The sequence below is a fragment of the Crocodylus porosus genome, unplaced genomic scaffold (genome assembly GCF_001723895.1).
Source record: "Crocodylus porosus isolate Cpor-Errol unplaced genomic scaffold, CroPor_comp1, whole genome shotgun sequence".
Taxonomy (NCBI): Eukaryota; Metazoa; Chordata; order Crocodylia; family Crocodylidae; genus Crocodylus; species Crocodylus porosus.
In genome coordinates this window covers 184,322,094-184,341,051 of record NW_017728886.1, presented here as the reverse complement: position 1 = coordinate 184,341,051, position 18,958 = coordinate 184,322,094, and the positions used below count along the sequence as shown (strand labels likewise).

General features: G+C 42.3%; 1 protein-coding gene across 3 annotated transcripts in view; it reads right to left on the bottom strand.

Moving 5' to 3' along the window:
- The window catches only part of DLGAP1 (DLG associated protein 1), a 546,520-nt gene that overhangs the window by 131,383 nt on the left and 396,179 nt on the right, over nucleotides 1–18,958 (bottom strand). For all 3 annotated transcript variants that reach the window (XM_019546483.1, XM_019546490.1, XM_019546496.1), the window contains 2 exons: nucleotides 11,141–11,318; nucleotides 8,656–8,896 (listed from right to left, as the gene is read on the bottom strand). In XM_019546483.1, coding sequence (XP_019402028.1) covers nucleotides 8,656–8,896; nucleotides 11,141–11,318 — 419 coding nt within the window. The remainder of the gene's footprint in view (nucleotides 1–8,655; nucleotides 8,897–11,140; nucleotides 11,319–18,958) is intronic.

The following is an 18,958-nucleotide window of genomic DNA, read 5'->3' as shown; positions in this document are numbered from 1 at the left end:
CATCACCAAAATGAAGGATGCTTTCCATACAGACCACATTTCTGAATGATAGCTTTCTTTCCAGAGGACCTGGCAAAAAATATAGGATAGGAAAAGACTTTCTAAGCATTTCTAAACAAAAAATGAAAGTTCGCTTAAGAGCAAGTTGACCTCAAGAACCTATAGAGGGAAAGGAAAAGAGAAAGGACACACAATACTATATTTACCCAGTTTATGGAACACTAGCAGACATACTTGGGAGTTGGGAAGAAGGGAAATGCAGAACACAGTTGAATGGAAAGTTATATGGACATTTTAAATTCTGGGATGTCTATGTTGCAGTTACTGTAGCTCTCACAGGCCTACCTAGCTAGTTTTAAACCAGTGTAGGTGGAACTGAGTGGGCTGATTGCCTGAGTATGTATCCAGCTTTTTGCATGGGTTTTGCAGCCCTGCTGAACTCCACATGCTGCTGTAGCTATGCTATTAACAGCACACAAGTTAGCTCATTTAAATCCAGGGTACATACACAAGAGCAGCTGGCACAGAAATGACCAGTGGAGACATATTAACCCTTAATGATATAGATGAAATATGATGAAAGAGAAAAACTTAGGTCACTCAATTTTGACAGTTTCTGTGAATTCTGAGAGAGGGGAATTCATTTGTAGTTGAAACAGGCTTTGCATATAAAACTATCATGCTTTATCCCTGCTTTAAAAGTAGCCTTATTTAAACAGAAAACTGAGAACATGATTTTACCATTTTATATGGACACAGAGACATTTAGGAGGCAAATGCCACATCATTACTGCATGTTGACTAGAAGGCTACAGAAATTTATTTTTTTTAAATAAAAAAACCCAAACAAAACATATTCTTAGGTATTATGTTATTACTCCTTGGTTTTGTAACACACAGTTGTGAATAGTGGAGAGAAACTACTGGGATTCCACATTTAAACTTATATTTAATGAGGGTTATCATATTTCTAGTTCCAAAAAAGAGGACACCTGTTGGGGGGACACCTCACTCCTAACCTGCAGCCCCCTGACCCTGCTGCTGCCTCACTTCTGACCCACAGACCAAGGGTTGCCCTATTTCCAGGCTTAAAAAGGAGGACACTTATCATGGAGGGGGTGGGGGGGGCAGGGGGAATATTATGGTGGGGACATGGGCTAGTGATGCCTTCTGACTCGGGGGGCACCAGCGCCCGATCACTGACACTAGAAGTGCTGGCGGCAAAACCAAAAGTGCTGCCAGTGCCCTGCACACCCAACCCAGTCACCCATCCTGTCCCCTGTGCTCCTCACTCCTGATCCACAGCCCCCTGCCCACCTCCCAGCACCCGTCACTCCCAGGTCAGGAATGCAGCACTACTGCAGCCCCCTGCCCTACCCACCAGCCCTGCAGTGCACCTGCACTCCTGACCTGCAACCCCCTGCCCTGCCCCCCAGCCTTGTGGTGCCCCTCACTCTTGACCCAGAGCCCTCTTCCGTGCCCCCACCCTGCCCCTCACTCCAAGCCTGCAGCCCCTGCCACCCCAGTGCTGCCTCTGCCCCCCAGCCTAGCTGGTTCCCCTCACTCCTGACCCCCAGCCCTGCTGCCCAAGCAGCTCCCACACTGTGCCCATGCCTGCTCGCTCTCTCTCTTTCTCTTTATCTTGCTTGCCGGAGCCTGGACAGGGACCACATGACTCCTGGCAGCCAATCACTTTGTCCGCTGCTCCCAGCCCCAAGCAGCCAGCCCGGGAGAGCAGAAAACGCGAACATTTGCTTTTATTTTAAAAACCTACCCAGATGCAGCACAGGGGTCTAAAAAAGAGGACATGTCTGGGAAAACCTGGACAGATGGTAATCCTACACAGACCCTTGGCCCTGCCATTTCCCTTCACTCCCAACTGACAGTTCCCTGCCCCCAGGCCCTTCACTCCTGATCCACAGCTCCTTGGCGCTGCCAGTGCCCTGTACTTCTGACCCACAGCCTACTGCCCTCCCCGCCATGCCCAGACTTCCATGGCACAGCTCCCCCAGCCCTGCTGGAGGGGGCCTCCAGCTGATCCCATCCCAACCAGGCGAGACCACAGTGACTCCAATTTGTGAGTCTGGCCCTGGTGCAGGTGGGAGGGAAGAAGAAGGGAGGCCTGTGGCACCCCTGGGCTGGGGCTTCTGTATTGCAGGAGGTGGCTTGGCCATGTCCCCCTCCTCCCCACCTTGGGCAGTGTCTCCTGGCCACTCAGCCCCTGTAAGCACAGGCACTGGCCCCTGTGCTGCCAATCTAGCCACAGAGCACTGCTCCTCTCAAAGGGCCCCCCTGTCCCCTTCCCCTGTTGGAGGGGCAGGTACCTGCTCCCTATACCCCCTTGCCCTGCTGCAACCCTAGCACCCAGGTAGTTTCCACCAGTGCCAGCAGACACCTGCCTCCCTCACACACCCATCCCCTCCACACCCTGTGACACCTACTCCCCAGACAGTCCCCAAGCCCTGCTCCCCCAGCCCCTGCTCCCTATAGATTTACCTGCACCCAGCTGCTGGGGCTGCTCCCAGCCCCCTGCTTGGCTGCATGCCAGCCAAGTGTGTGTGCTCACACAGACACATGTGATACCCCTTGCCTCCAATTGCCCTCTGCCTGCTCCCACCAGCAGAGTAGAGAAAAATCCTGGACATTTGTTCAGATTTAAAAAAAACTGCATGGACCAAGATGGGAGGACCCAAAAAGAGGACATGTCCAGGAAAACCTGGACATATGGTAACCTTAATGTAATGATGTTGTGCAACACATCATAAACAGTGACATATGAGAAACTACTATGTATTAATCAAGGATGATCTATATGTAATAATAGAATTATTATTGTAATTAGTGAAATTACTTTGTAATTATCATGGGTTGTAGTGACTTGAGAGGGAACTGTCAGAAGAACATAGAATGTGTGGAAGGGTGGGAAGAAGGATGGTTGGCTCCTGGACAGTCAGGCTAGGGACAGAAGTTACACATAAACCAGTTTAAGTTATCAGAAACTGGTTTAAACCTGTAACAGAACAGAAGTTCAGTGCATATAAACCAGTTTCAAAAACTGGTTTAAGATAAACCTGGTTGGATGTAGTATCAGACTTAATTGATTTGGGTCAAACCAGTTTATGAAACTTCTGCCCCAGACCCCTTACCAGTTCAAATTAAATCACAGCCCCCACAATCCCAGCATGCTTTCCAGCCCTGGGCTGGGCTGTGCTGTCTGCTCCCGAGAACAGGGTTGGGCCTGCTCCTCTGCTCTGTAGCTGGAGCAGTGAGGGCTGGCTTGACAAGAGGGTGGGGGTAGGAGGCAATCCCAGCTGGAGATGCAGCCCAGTCTGCAGGGGGGCTGCCCCCCCGGCAAACCCTGGCTGGGGTCTGGGGCCAGGGAGGGAGGGTTAAACACACCTTCCCCTGCTCAAACCTACTGCTGGCTACAACTGTGGACTACAAATCCCAGCGGCATCTGAAAGCAGAAAGAGGAAGTAATGAGCAACCCTGCAGAGTCCTGCTGCTGTAATTCTGGACTGAAAATCCCAGAGACCACAGGGGCAGCAGGAAGTGAACACACACCCAGAGAACCATGCTCTAGCACCCCCTAGCTTCTCACCTGAGCCACTGTAGGCATGTGGCTGCACTTCCTGAATCAAAGGTAAATGTGTTCACTTCTGTTTCAATTTAATTTGTGCAGTTTAGACTAACCTGCAAAGACTGAATCAATTCAGGCTTGGGCTTTTTGACTGTCTGTACCTAGCCCCAGAAGGCAGCAGAGCTTCAAACTTCCTTCTTTCTTCCCGAGAGAAGTCCCCCCCTCCCCCCTGGAGCAGCAACAGCTATCATATACAGCTTCCTGCCACTGTCGGGGACTGGGTAGGCTGTCAAAGGAGCAACCTCCCATAACTCCCCTGACTTGAGAGGATACCTTTACAGCAGGGGGGAAGGGTCTTTGCATGTATGCATGACCCATAGCACTCTATTTTTGTAATGCTAGAAAGCGCTGAGGGTAGTGCTGCAAATGAACAGGTGTCCAAGGCCTTAGTCAATCATTAGTGTATATGTTAGACTGAATAATATTTCTGAATAAAATAAGCCTAATTTTGAAAGCTACACAGTAATTAACAGAAACTGTTTCCACAAGATCTGACTGGTGTACATTCAGAGAAACAGAAATAGGAAGATTATCTGCAGTAACACCATTCAGCAAATCCCAAGAATATTAGTCTCCTGATTAAAAAAGAAACAAACAAATAGACAGCAATTCAACTGAGTTATGTTTGCGGACAGCAGAAAAGAAAGGACCATATAGTTATCTCAAAGGTTTCTTTAGGACACTCTAGGACACTACAGTCTTGACAGTTTTGGGGGTTGTTTTTGGGTTTTTTGGGAAAGAGATGTTACATATGATTTTAAAAATCCTTTATTCAATACACAATGATTAAGGGATTTCAACCATTCAGACTGCTTTTATTTTCTTCTTTGGAATATCTGACCAAGAGGGGCCTAGTGTTTCATATACGGATATCAAGAGGCTTTCATACCCAATAGAAACATTGCAACTGAAATAAACACAGGGCTTGTGCCAGGTGGCATTTGGGGGGGGAATCACTGCACATGGAGCAGGAAGTTGGAACTGACTGTGTACCAGCTGTTTCAAAGTTCTTTTTGTTTTTTCAGAGCTGTTTGTTCAAGAGCTAATCTGCCCATAAAGAAACAAAGACTGAGTAATTCAGGCACATTTTAAGTATGATTTTCACTTAGAGTCAGGACAGCGGAAGAAGTTACAGGGTCTATGCCCAAAGTGAGGAAAACAATACCAAAAAAGGGCTGGTTAAAAAGAAGCTAAGTAGTAGCTTTCCTTAATGCAAGTTGAAACTGAACCTTAAGACAGGTTAGAAAAGCGTAGAAAATCATGCGTCAAAAGACTTGCATGGTTTATTTCCCTCTCTCTGCTCAAGGAAGCCTGGGACGTGGTCTGCACTTTGGATCTGTTATCTAATTGCTCAAACCAGGTTTTAAAAATATGGTCTCCTCAATTAATAAAGAAGTGACTTTGGAGGGGTGCTCCATATTCACTTCAGCAGCACCAAATTTTACTTACAGCAGATTTTAACTAAAATACTGCTGAGCTATTTTATAATTTTTTCTTGTTTGCCACAGAAACAAATCTGATCAATTTAAGGCTCCCATTCACAGATGGCTACTCCAAAGACAGCAGTTTTTGTGATAGAAATTTAAAGTAGAGTTTTCATTGGTTTGGGTGGGGGGTTGCTATATTGCCTACATGAAGAAGGATGGTGCTGACTCACTGCTCTGTCTGATGGAATTGCCTCTTAAGGAACTCGATTGATGTGTGTGGAAAATTGGATAAGAGTGATGAAAGCTCTACCCACACAAGTGCCAAGGTGGGCAGAGTCTATTTGTATGCGATAATGTTCTGTGCCAGTGGAGAATGGGAGTTGAAAAAATAAGCCTGACAAGGCCCTTGCAACACTTTGGATGCAGACTTCTTATGCTTCTGTGACCTTTTGTTTGTTGTAGCAAATAACGGTACACAGACCCACACCTGAAGACTACTCAGTATATAAAGCTGGTTCAGAATGAAGTGGCCTATTATGTGCTGTCAGCTGAAGGAACACATTACATCAATTCCTTGACTCTTCTGGTCATTTCTGAGTGAGATTCAAGATACTGTGTTTAGTCTACAAACTCCTAAATCAGGGGTGGGCAGTTATTTTGGGTGGAGGACCACTTACTGAGTTTTGGCGAGCTGCTGAGGGCCTCATGGGTAGCCCCACCCCTTGACACTTCCCCTGCCCCCAGCCACCATATTGGGACCAGAAGTCCTTCCCCCACTCCCTGAGCTTTGCCACCAGAAGTCCCTCCCCTTGCCCCAGAAGTACTCCTTTTGGGAGGAAGAGGGCTGCAAGCTTGAAACCAGAAAACAAACAAATCATATACAAAAAAACAACTACTATAACTTCCTTTAATTTTATTTAAAAATATTTTGTACTGATTTATGTGTTTATGAAGTGTATCTAGAGGTGACTGCATAATAGTCCTACTGTATGGTGTGTCTGAGCAGTAAGTGGGTGTATGTGGTGGGGTGTGGGGTATGTGGTTGGGGTGGAGGCTGTGGGAAGGTGTGGGGTTATGGTGGGTGGGGTGGGAGAGAGAGAGATGGGGCTGGGCTGCCAGCTCCATCGTGTGCGGCACTAGCAGACTGCATATGAGCCTCACATGATGCAGCCAAGCAGAACCCATGCCCAGTCTCTGGACTCCTGCTGCCCCACCTTGGGTCCCTAGCTGCCACCTACCACCCCTGTTTCCCTGCATTCCCTTCTGCATGCTTGCCCACCGCTCCCCCCGCCATTCCCTGCAGCCCCTGCCACTTGCCATGCCACTCCCTGCAGCCCCACCACTTCTTATGCCACTCCCCATAGGCCCCACCACTCCCTGTGGGACCCGCTACTCATTATCTGTAGAGACATTTCTGAGATTCTTTTTCTACTCTCCCTATATCTCCAGCAAGTTCTCTCCCCACTATTGTACTGAACTGTACATGAATAGGAACTACTCAAGATGATTACTGTTTCACTGTCTATCAGATTTAGGCAAGAACAAGGGAGGACAGATGGAATTAAACAACCAACTCAGGTTCAGACCCGAGAAAAAAAGCATTTTAATCTAGTAGATTAAAACTAGTAGATTTTTAATCTACTCGATTAAAATTTGAGCCACAAAAATGTGGTTCGAGTGGCTTCCCTCTAAGGGACAGACATTGTGAATTCTGGAAATTAAAGATAAAAGATAATATAACACAGCTAATAGGCCTGCAAGGTGCTTTCTTCTCTTCATTTTAAAAGACCCACTGCAAAAGGAGTAGCAGGCTGAGGAAGTTTTCTCCCTCTAGATATAGGATTGTCTCCTTCATTGCATCCTTTGCTGACTTCATTTATTTTAGACTATAAGCTTAAGGGAAGGAATCATGCCTGGGTTTGTGCTTATTTGCGTGGCTCAGCACACTGTGGACTCTTGCCAAAAACAAAAATAAGCATAACCAAATGGCAGCCTAAAATACCTAAACATTTCCTTCTTTTCTTCAACCTTTTGGGCTACCTTTGCAGTCATTTTTTTTCCCTCTTACTCCTACTCGCCACCCACATCATATCTAAACACGTGAAATTTTTCTATGCCACCACAACTTTGTTTTAAATTGAAATGATTATCTAATCTTATGCAGATTGATGTTTATTTGAATATTTTTTTTCTCTTTTAGAACAGGGCTAGTTTTAACAAAGCTGTTGTCCTGTTCTTCAAAATGCTGTTTTGGTAAACAAAAAAAAAAAAAATGCTCTGAGGCATCAAGTATAGTTCAATAATGGCACCTGCATACCGCAAGCTCTTAGCATTGAAACACTCTTCAGACAGAAGAGAGAGCAACCTACTTCACAAGCTATCTGTCATGAGCTACTGTTGGATGATAAACTAACACATCCAAGCCTTCCTCTGCAATTGATTGCAAACTGCATAGGCAAATGCTGCACACACAAAATGACCTTGAACATTAGCATTAGTGTTACTTGAATATGTGTCTTAATATTCATTAAGTTATAATGACTTTTTCACATATTATTTGTTAAAGAGCTTTGAAGCATGAGCATCGTCAACATATTTCTAATAATGTTTACATTTGATACTTCAAAACAGCATGAATTCAAATGAAAATATTTGCTGCAAGAGCTGAAAGTGTCTTTTGATGATGCAAATCTGTTGTTAAATGTCATTGTGAAAGGACTGGGTGAAGGAATTCATTATACTGTATATAAACACTGTAAGACTGCAATAACACACAATAAAAAGAGAAAACTCAGACTATATAAAAATATACAGAATGGGGGAAAAAAACGGTGGACTTTAAAATAGCTTCTAATGACCTGAATCAAGATTTAAATGGTGCCTGAGTAAAGGAGGGAGAAGAATAAGTCAGAAGAGGGAGCTCCTGCCATCCCACTCCAGAGATACTAGTGTACACTTAATAAACTTTGTTTCCTTTTTTTTTCCTCTAAAAGACCTATGAAAATATCTATTTTATTTTGGTTTTCTGAGTTCTTTCTCTGAGAATTCAGATAGCTATATCTAGCACTTATCATTGTTTTCTTTCTGCTTCAAACAAGGGTTTTTCAAACCAGGAATAGATATAAAAAAAAACTTGACCCTGGATATTCAAATCTATTTCTTAAACCCCCTCCATTATAAGGCTTGAATGAATCTAAACTAAATCCACTTAAGTCAGCATAGTCCCTTTACTTGTCTACTTCATACTAGTTGAGAATCTAGCCCCTGTTGCTCCTATGCAGCCAACCTGCAGTTGCTAACCCCAGAAGAGGAGATAGATAATGTGGCCTCTGTGCTCTCCTGGATATATTTTGGGCCAGAGGATCCACATAACTCATTTTGTCATTGATTTTCATGTTCCCATGTAGAGGGCAGCTCTAAGTCTTTCCCACTGTCTAACCCCAGAATAAAGATGGAATATAGCATCTCCATGCATTTCAGATGTTGTGTACTGACAAAGGGGAGCTGAAATGTGACCCTGCATGTCGTATGTTATGATAACTGGTATCTTTCTTTTGCCCCTTCCTGAATCCCCCTTTTGTTACTCACCGGTACTGCTCTGGATGGTCCTCACAGTAGTGGTTGTGCGTGGAGGAGATGAGGACCTTAACGACACACATTCATCATCCTGGGAACAGCCCTTCTCGATTGCTCTCACATAGCTGTGGCTCCTCATGCGGAAGCAGCCTGGCATTGGCAGATCCAGGGCCTCCACTGCCTGAGATTCTAGTTCACTGAACACCGATTCACAGACTGATTCAAATTGACCATTTACTTCCATCTCACTCACCTGGAGGCAAAACACAGGCAGTTTAATTATATCTCGTAGATCCATCCTATTTCCACATTAAAAAAACAAACAAACCCCCAAATTGGTGCAATACCTATAATCCCAATTAAGGGATGCTTTGAAAATGAAAAGCAATTACACATCACAGAATTTTTATTTTTTTTATAAAATAAAAGCAAATAAAAAACTTACCTACTTAGATAGAATACTGAGTTATGGATGCTAAAACCTCAGTTCCAAACTCATCTGGGCCAACAATAGGGATTAAACCTGAAGCCTTGGATAGAGCCTCTACTACTGGAATTAAAGGACTGACTACCCTGGCTAACAGCCAGAACAGACTCATTTACCTTTGTTCTGGGGTTGTTAGATGATAATGATAACTTGTAACCTGGGTTACATTAAAAAGCACAAGGCTATGCTGCATATCTTACAAACTGGGCAACCCGTGTTTCTACACTCAAGAGTGAGCCCTAAACTGGGCCTTACTGAATTATAGTAATCCCCAGAGGCATAACAGGTCAGCAGCCTGGCACAGGGTAGCACCAGCTCCCAGTGGTGTGGTGGCAGCACCTGTTTTTGCACTGTCCCCCAGCTGGCAACACCTGGGGCTACTGTCCCAGTCACCCTGCTCAGTTACACTGTTGATAATCATCACAGGAAAAAATATACCCTAAACTGTAATATGTAGAAGTATTCATTTTTTTTCAGGAATTCAGCAGGTGCAGGGAAGATCAGAAGTGCTTAGTGTGGTCTGTGAGAGTACAACCCATTCTATACTGGGCTGAATGCTAAGAAAGAAAAGTTTAGGCTACGCGTCAGGGAATATTTTTGTATAGTGAAATCCATTAGGATGTGAAATCATTTCCAAAGGGAAGTAAGGGGGATTGCTTAGAAAAAAAAAGTGGATAAACCCTGCTGTAAAGAACAACCCTAACTGGCAGACAATAGCTTAAATTGCCAAACAAGTATCTCACACTTAATTGCTCTAATTTTTTTTTTGCCTATTTTTATTGATATAGGGACCTAATTTTTCTGACCTTTTTTCTAAGCTTAAGCTATTAAACTAACCAACCAGTCTTGTATAGAATTGTATCCCAAGCTTAACATGTTGGGGTGCTGTCTTCTTTTGGCTTCCTTCAAATTGAGTTTTTGAGGCGCCATGGACTTCACAGCATGTAATGAGCAGGTTGCACTGTTGAGAAAGTAATGCCCAAACACAGCAATCCCTGAGCATTGGAGCCTCCATCCAGAATGGAAGTCACTTTTCTAGTCCATTTTCTTCACTCGTAAGGACTCAAGGATAAAGTTAACTTATTTTTGACTTCCTACTGATGTCAGTGAGGCCATTATTTCATTCTGTAAGTCTGAAGCCCTATACTTTTGAAATATCTTGATGTTTACTTACCTTAACAAATAACCTACAGTATTTTTACTTTATTATATACTTTATAAGTTTGCTAATAGTTGATTCAAATCGAAAAAATGAATGGTAGCTAGAGAGACGTAACAGTAGGTTGATTCCAAAAGCATACTGTATACAAGACTAGGCTACATCACTGTGCCAAAACTTGTAATTTCCAAAGCACCAAGTTACATGATGTTTATCTTGCAGACTATATATAGCATACATTTTTCTTCAGGAAAATGAGACACATTTTTGTAACTAGCATCTGAACCATACACGTGTGTCAAGGCCATTACTTTATAGTTTTTCAAGTTAAAAAATGTTAGTAAAAATGGAATTAATAAACCTTCTTAAAATTGTCTATTAAAGTCCACTTCAGAATGACGTTTGTGGAATACAAAAGAACAGTGGTCTTTGCTTTTTCTCCGCAAACCGTTTGTTTCCATACTTCAAAGGAAAACTGGAAGTCTTTACTTGCTAACATTAGGATTCCAACGCCTACATTTTTAGAAGCCTATATTTGGGTGCCAAACATGAAACCCTTTAAAGTGATCAGAGTATCAAACAGTACTGAGCATATACTTTCATGTTGTGTAATCAGAATCAGTTGTCAATTTTAAAAATTTAGATTTGATGTTACAAAACCTTATACTTCACCGAAAGTATAGATACATACATGTCATTATTTATTTATTTTGAATGCATAATTAGTAGCAGATCTGGTTTACTTTCAACAGTAGTGAGAATGATAGGACTACATACATTGCATAAATATTTAAATTGGCTAGGGACTAAGTTTGATCTTGTTTTCTTAACTGTGCATGCATATCACTAACCTGACTGATGGTACTCATGGCTCTCATGTAGCTCTCATTCCGGGAACGGAATTTGGGAGAAGTAAGCAGACCTGCAGGGTCTAGACTGTCCAAACTCCTATTGATAGAGACTTCACTCACAGCCCTCAAGTAACTGTGGCTCCGGATCTGAAGCTTTGGAGAATGTTCACTGGATATCCTTGAAGGAAACAGCAGGAAAGAAACAATTAATCAAGTCCATGTTGCAACTGAGAATGCTAATTAACAGTTCAGTTGAAAGAGATTTAAATTAGTTAGAAAAACTCAAATCAGACTATATAATCCTTAGCCATTTGTAAATTCAATATAGTAAATTCAGTATTAAATTCAGGAAATGGTTCACTTCCAGGTCACTTTCTCGAACTTACTTCCTTTCTTGTCTTACTACAAGCTTAGCGTTCATAATAACACAATCTTCATGATATTTATTGGAGTTCAAAGCAAAAGGTCATGATGCGATGACAACAGGAAAATTTAGCCTCATGGGAAACATGGCAAGTAGTGCAATGTGTGTGATTCTTAAGGCAATTAGAATGAGATTAATATTGCTTGCTTTAAAAGTAAACTGCCGAAAGATACAAAGTCCATTGTTAAAACAGTGGTAAAGACATGTAGGTGTGTACAATCAAAGAAACAGCTGTCTAAGACATAATATCCTCAACCAATAATATTACAACAACCATCAACAGAATACATGAGAAGGCACAGAAAGCAGTGGCAAAGAAAAAGACCTAGTAGAAAACCATTGGGTGTTTATACACTTGTTCTGGGAGGTGTGTGTGGGGGGGAGTGAAGCCGCACTAATTAAAAGCACCCGGAGCATCACATGTATCAGTGTACCTGTGCTGAAAAATAGTAGTGGGGCCGTTTGAACTAAAGCTCATCAAACAAGCTTTAGTTTAAAGCATCCCACTGCCATTTTTCAGTGTGGGGACGTTGATACATGTGATGCTCAGGGCTAGATTAATGCATGCGCAAACTAGGCACATGCCTAGGGCCCTGAGCTTCAGGGGCCTGGCCTTCCCTCTGCCGTGGTGATGAGAATGGCCCCATCCACCTCCTTTCCCTTCCCTTCCCTTCCCTTCCCTTCCCTGCCCTTTGCCAGCCTTGCTGCTGCCACAGCTTATTCCTACCAGCGGGGCTCTGAGCCCCACTCCCCATGGGTGGCAGTGCTGGGGGGAGGAGGGGGCTTCAACTGGCCTGGACCCCAAAAGTTTGTTTGCCTAGGGCCCACTAGAAGGTTAATCCAGCCCTGGTGATGTTGGAGGCTGCCAGAGTGCATTAATTTCCACACTCCAGCAGACTAATTTAACTGCAATTACAGCGCGTTGGAGCAGGCTCCCTGCATGTGTATAGGAGCCCATAAAGTTGACAGGTTCATCATGCACACAGCTACTGAGCATGCTTTACTTCTACTGAAAACAGCAGAAAGGCGTTTTAAGGGCTGATTTCCTTTAGGGTTTTGTCTCTTGAAGACACAAAGGTAATTAAGGGTAAATGTAATATCAAGTAAATCAATCATCTGTACCACACAAACAAAATGTGATCAGAGTCATAAAACAGCCTAACTGTAACCCAATAGGCTCTCACTCCAACAACTTCTTGCCACACTGGTGCAAACAGTATATTTTAGTTTGGATAGTGACAGAAGCTGCAGGTTGAAGGCATTTTTAATGTTGGATGGATATTTACCATTTGCAGAAAACATACTAAGTACCTTGTAAATGATCTTTCATTTAAAATCTGAAGTGTAAAAAAGTCCATTTCTGTTTCTCAAACTAACATGAACATGACATTAGAAAATGGAGATGTGTCTAGAAGCAATGTATCTGAAAGACCTCTTTTAGCATGGGGTCAGAAAGACTGAGCATTAATCCATTTTTTTAACTGACATGTTATTTGACTCAGACTAGTAATATTGTCCTGACAAGTGAAAACACTTTATCTGCATTTTGGTGTCAGTAGGGACTCCGACTGCAATTTCAGAAATATGTAACAATAAAAAGTTATTTTTGTTTTATTGGACAAACACGCATTTAAATTGGTTTCAGAGATGCTATTTTGGAGGTCAAATGGGGTTCTGCAACTTGTTTGATGTTTTGTTTGAGCTTGAAAGGAAAGGAAACTTACTATAATTTCCAGATTGCCTTTAGCAATGATGGATATAAATACTTTCAAAGCCAAATTTTGTAAATGTTAAGTTTATAAATGTAATTAATTCTTGATATTTTTCTTTTTTAAAAGTATAGTTCATTTAGAGATAATTTTCCTTTTAAGTCAACTGTAGCTCTCTTTGTGGTTTCATTTTCAAAGGAAAACATGTATTTACTTATTAAAAAAATTGTTATCTGTTGCAGCACCTCTGAAACTATTTTAAACAGGTTTTTCTCCTGTATAACGAAGATGAGTTTTCACTGTTATATTCCAATATATTTCTGAAATATTTCTGGCTGTACTTTAAGGAGGCTCTTTTAAGGGTGCAGGAGCAAGCTATCCTGATGTGATGGAACAGTGGGAACAGGAGGCCAGCCTGGTTAGACAGTTTTGAAACTCAAAAATTAATCCTATAAAAAGTGGAAACTTGGTCATTGTACTAGGGAAGAGTATTGCACAGGCATGCAGGGAGGAAATTAGGAAAGTCAAGGCATAATTTGAGATACAGCTGGCAAGGGACATAAAAGGCAATAAAAAGGGAGTCTACAAGAATGTGAAGAGCAGGAAAAAGACTAGAGAAACCATAGATTCCATGTGGAATGCAGAAAGAAATCTAGTTATAGATGCAGAGAAGGCTGAATTATTTAATGCCTTTTTTACTTCAGTCTTCACAAATAGAGGCAGCTATCAGATGATGAGTGCAGTTGGCGGCAGAGATAGGGAGAGACACAAACAGCCTACAGTAATGGCAGAACAGGTTAGGAATTACTCAGAGAAGATAGATGATTTCAACGTGGCAAGGCTGGATGGGATATGCCTTAGGGTGCTGAAGGAACTGGCTGAGGTCATTTTCAAGCCATTGGTTATCCTCCCTGAGAACTTCTGGAGGTCAGGTTGAGGTCCTAGATGATGGGAAAAGGACAAATACAGTGCCCATCTTTAAGAAAGGGAAGTAGGAGGATCCAGGGATCTACAGACCTATCAGCTGGATGTTGATACATGGAAAGATCATGGAGAAGGTACTTAAGGAATCTACTGTGAAGTACCTAGAGGAGATCAGGAACAGCCAGCATGTATTCACCAGCAGAAAGTCATGCCTGACCAACCTGATTTTATTTGATAAGATGGCAGGCTCTGTGGATGTGGGGAGAGCAGCGGCTGAGATATATCTTGACTTTAGCAAGACTTTTGACAGTCTCTCACAACATTCTCATTAACAAGCTAAGGAAACACAGTCTAGATTAGAGGTTGGCACCCTATGACCTACATCCACTGCTGTCTCCCAATTCATAAAGCCCATTACCTGCCATAGAAAGAAATTAGGTCAGTGAAGCATGACTGGCTCTTGACAAATCTATGTTGGCTGTTTCTGATCATCTTATTATGCTCTAGGTGCTTAGAAACAGAGATCATGATGATACAAATCATAACTATTCTGGGTATCAAGGTTATTTTGACTAGCCAGTCATTGCATGGGTGCTTTTTGTCTCCTTTCTTAAAGGTGGGCGGGTTGGATCTAGGGTAGGGGCAGGTAATGCTACCACTTACCTCCACTTTTCTCCTGCTGCTGAATTTAGTGGGAGGCAAGACAGTATATGGGATGAAGGGGGTAAGCAGAAGTGGCATTTACCACCTGGGTTCCAGAGCTGTACCAGTGCAAACTCAGGCAGCAGCTGCACTGATGAGAGAATAAGCTCAGAGAGTTCAGAGAGCACTGTATAGCTGGAGCAGGCTACATAGCCACATACCCTGTACCTTCCCCTGGATCCACCCATGAAGATGGGTACTATATTTGTTCTTTTCTAGTCATTTGGGAACTCACTTAACTTCCATGGCTAGGGACAGACATTCAAAAAGCCTGAGCTTGAATTGATTCAATCCTTGCAGGTTAGTCTAACCTGGCTATGCTAAATCAGTTTGTAACTGTACAGACACCTCAGACATGCAGTGTACTGTAATTGCAGTGGCTCAGGCTAGAAGCTGGAGTACTCTAGAGAAGCCCTCCCTCCCTTTCACAGTGCTGAACTAAGGGGGCAGTGGCCAGGCCCCAGCAGGATGCTCTGTTTAGAGAGGGGCTCCCCCCTCTCCTGACCAGCCCAGCAGGGAATTGATAACACAGTGTCTATCACCCTATTGAGAAAACAACAGAGGGAAATTACCAGCTACCTGTTGATTCTGCCTTTTTCCCATCTGCTAATACACAGACATCTCTCCCCAGAGGGGAGCAGGAAATTCCTCCTTAGCAGGGAGTGGTGAGGGGTAAGACAAGGAGCAGCCTACAGTCTCTGCCGGAGCTGCAGTCAGGGAGCAGAGGGGTGGAGCCAGCCCTGCAGTGGAGCACAAAGCCCGCCCAGCCCAGAGAGCATGCCAGGATGCTGGGAAAGTCTGGTTTAACTTAAAACAGCAAGCAGTCTGGGGCAGACATTACATACACTCATTTGAGCCCAATCAGTTAAATCTGATACTACATTCAACTAGGTTTATCTCAAACTGGTTTCAGCATATATATATATATATCACCTGTATGAGGTACGAGTGGTATTAGACCACTGATACAGATGTAAATGTAAGACACAAAAAAATAAAGTTTGACTCTACCATTTTTGTTTAGACTGTAATATGTTGCTCCATACTGGGTGCATCTACACATGCCCCGATTATGCAGTTGGTACTGTGCAGTCATTTAGTACTTGCTTTAGTCATTTGGTACTTGAATTTGTTTTAGCAAGTACTAAATGACTGCTCAGTATCTGCCAGTACTCTGTGGTCCCAGTGGTGCACAGGTTATTTTCGACTACCGTGCAGTACATTGTTGCTACCGCGCAGTTGTGGTGGCATCATGGTTAGTACCTGTTGATGCTACACCACTGTAGTGATGAGCTACATGCTGTAGCTCATCATTACGGTGACGTAGTGTCTTGTAGTGTCTCGTGTAGATGTGCCCAGAAGTAAATGTGGGAGAATCTAATTCTAGAATCTAGCTATCTTACTCTTGAATAAAACAGGACTAACTGCCTGTACAGACAATTGGTTTTTTGAGAGATATTATCCTTAGAGCTACTTCATACAGATTCACAGAAGTTTAAGGCTGGAAGGGACCTCATGAGATCATCGGGTCACTCTGGTTATTCCCAAGTTATTTTTCTCTGAGTGGTCTCTTTTATTCTGAGAAAAAAATTATGAATATCTGTACACTTATGTTTTCTCCTGAGAGAGCAGGGATTCTCTTAGGAGACACTGAACTTCTGCTCATACCACAGTTTAGCTCCTACTTAATGGGATAGGCTCAGGCACACACAAGAGTTACCATGCAGAAGCTGATGAGCAGTAAATTCTCCCTCCCATTTTTAATTAAGTATAATTTGGTTGTGTATCCATGATTTAATTCTAGTACATAAATCCAGAATCAGGGAAACCTTTGGACACCATCTTTTTATTTATGTTCTGTACATTTTGGTCAGACCTAACTTGACTATCTAGTATTATTCAAATGTAAATGTGTTCAAAATATATTAGAACAGTGATTCTCAACCAGTGGGCCGCAGCCTCTGATATCCTTTCAAGGGTACTGTAGGGTGCCATACAACATTATTATTGTTAGGTGTGCAAACATAATACCCCAGGTAAACCCAGAGATTTCAAATAGAAATTCACAGTGTTTAAAATATTCAGACTTTTTGTGATCTTTCTGAGTTCTCACCAACAGAAGAATCACTCTATTATTTTTCTGTGGTCAAAAACTGAGTGAAAATAAAGAGCAGACATTTTCCGAGGGATGCTTCAAAACTAAGGAGGATGCATTGAGTATAAAAAGCTTGGGAACCACCGTGTTAGAGGAACTGTATCTGAATGGAATACTTCTGAATGATTTTAGGGTGAGATCCTATGACTTTAGGTGAAAATGTGACAGGCTAGAAAAATCTGACTTCAAGTATTTACAAAGAGCGGGCAAGTTGCATAGTAGGAATACTTCCATTTTATTTATGAGGAAGAATGGATAATATTGTACTTTCAGTCCCTAGGGAAAATATCATTTTATTATACTTTATTTTAGATGAAAAAGGAAAAGATAGTCCAGCAATGCTTGACTTCAGTCCTAAAGGCCTGGCTCAAAGAAGAAACTGCCACATGAAAAAGAAATAAATCCTTGAGAACATATATTTTTTTGTGAAACCTCAATGTTCAGATTTATAGCCCAACATTCAATGTCAAATCAAAAGGCAACCTTGCCATGTCACTATAAAGCATGATAGGTGATCAAGGTAAATATAAAATGGAGGTGAGTCCAGAAATATGCAATGAATACTCCCAGGTTGTGATGGTACTGTGTATAGATAGCCAGGTTGTGAAGAACATTCATCATAGCAGTATGCAACCATCAATCCTTCTAGGTCATGGTACATATATGAGAGGTTACCAGGACCTTCAAAACATAGACGTAGGCAGGAGCATGGAGGAGTGGAGACCTTCCATCCCATTGACCATTGAGATAGAATCCAAAGGCCAGACGGAGTCCAGACATTCGGTATCTCAATGGCTGCAGTTATACACATGTCCAGAAATCAAACCGAGGTCTCCTATGCAGCAGAGAAGGATTCTGCCGCTGAAGCACAACGGCAGGTTATCCAGCAAAAAAATACGCTTTAATTCATTAAAAAAATATTTGCCTCTTATTAGTTAGCTATCCCAGGATAATTCTTTTCTAGGCAATCACTGATAGAATAGTTCCTATAGGATTAATTATTTCTACACTGAAAACCCTGCTTCCAAGCCTGGCCGGTGTTAGAATCCAGAACATATTTACATTTCATACTATGTACATTTAAGTTTTGCTTAAAGGTAAAGTAATTAATGGCAGTTTGATGCTAACTGAAAACTGAAGGACATCAACAAAGAATTCAAGTTATGATGTGAATTACCAAGTGGGGGTAATTTTATTGCTTTTGCATTTACATTATGTAATACTGACTTTTCTTAGAATCTTCCTGTCCATTTTATTTAAAATAATGAGCTTGTCTTGATAGGAATTTCCTACCTTGAAGATAAAATCTCTGTACCAGTCCTAGTACAGTTGCTATGGAGCCAGTCAGGAGAAAGCAAAACAGAAACTTGCATATAACCAGGAAAGCTGAGCAGAAATACAACAGGAATAAGACCAAGATGGCATCCGTTTCTCTTTCGATTATAAAAGTCTCCATTAATCAGTCTAGCTACATGGACCAATGAGCATGCATCCTGATAACCAAGGGAAGAGTTATTAATTTCTTAACCCTTGGTAGCTTGTTAAGGTGGACCATGCGTCACACAGAGACAGGGTGAAAAGCAGTGGACACTGTGGTATATCTTTTTATATATGTCGGCCTGCCTGATTTTTTTGTTTATCAAAAAGGCTAATGAGGATGTCAGAGAATTAATCCATGATTTAGCTTACTTAAATGCTATGCAGCCTGTGGCGCACAATTAAATGCCACACAGCTGCCACAGCCGTGTCTATCTCTAGCTGGTAAAATATGCTGCTTCTCGTGTGAGCAATGGAGTTCTGCCAAGGAGTCTGTTTGGCAGAGATCAAAAAGACTTTGATCAACATTTTATTTTTGTAAAAACTTTTTAAAAGCCCCATTTCCTTTAAAGTCATTTGTGTCTGAC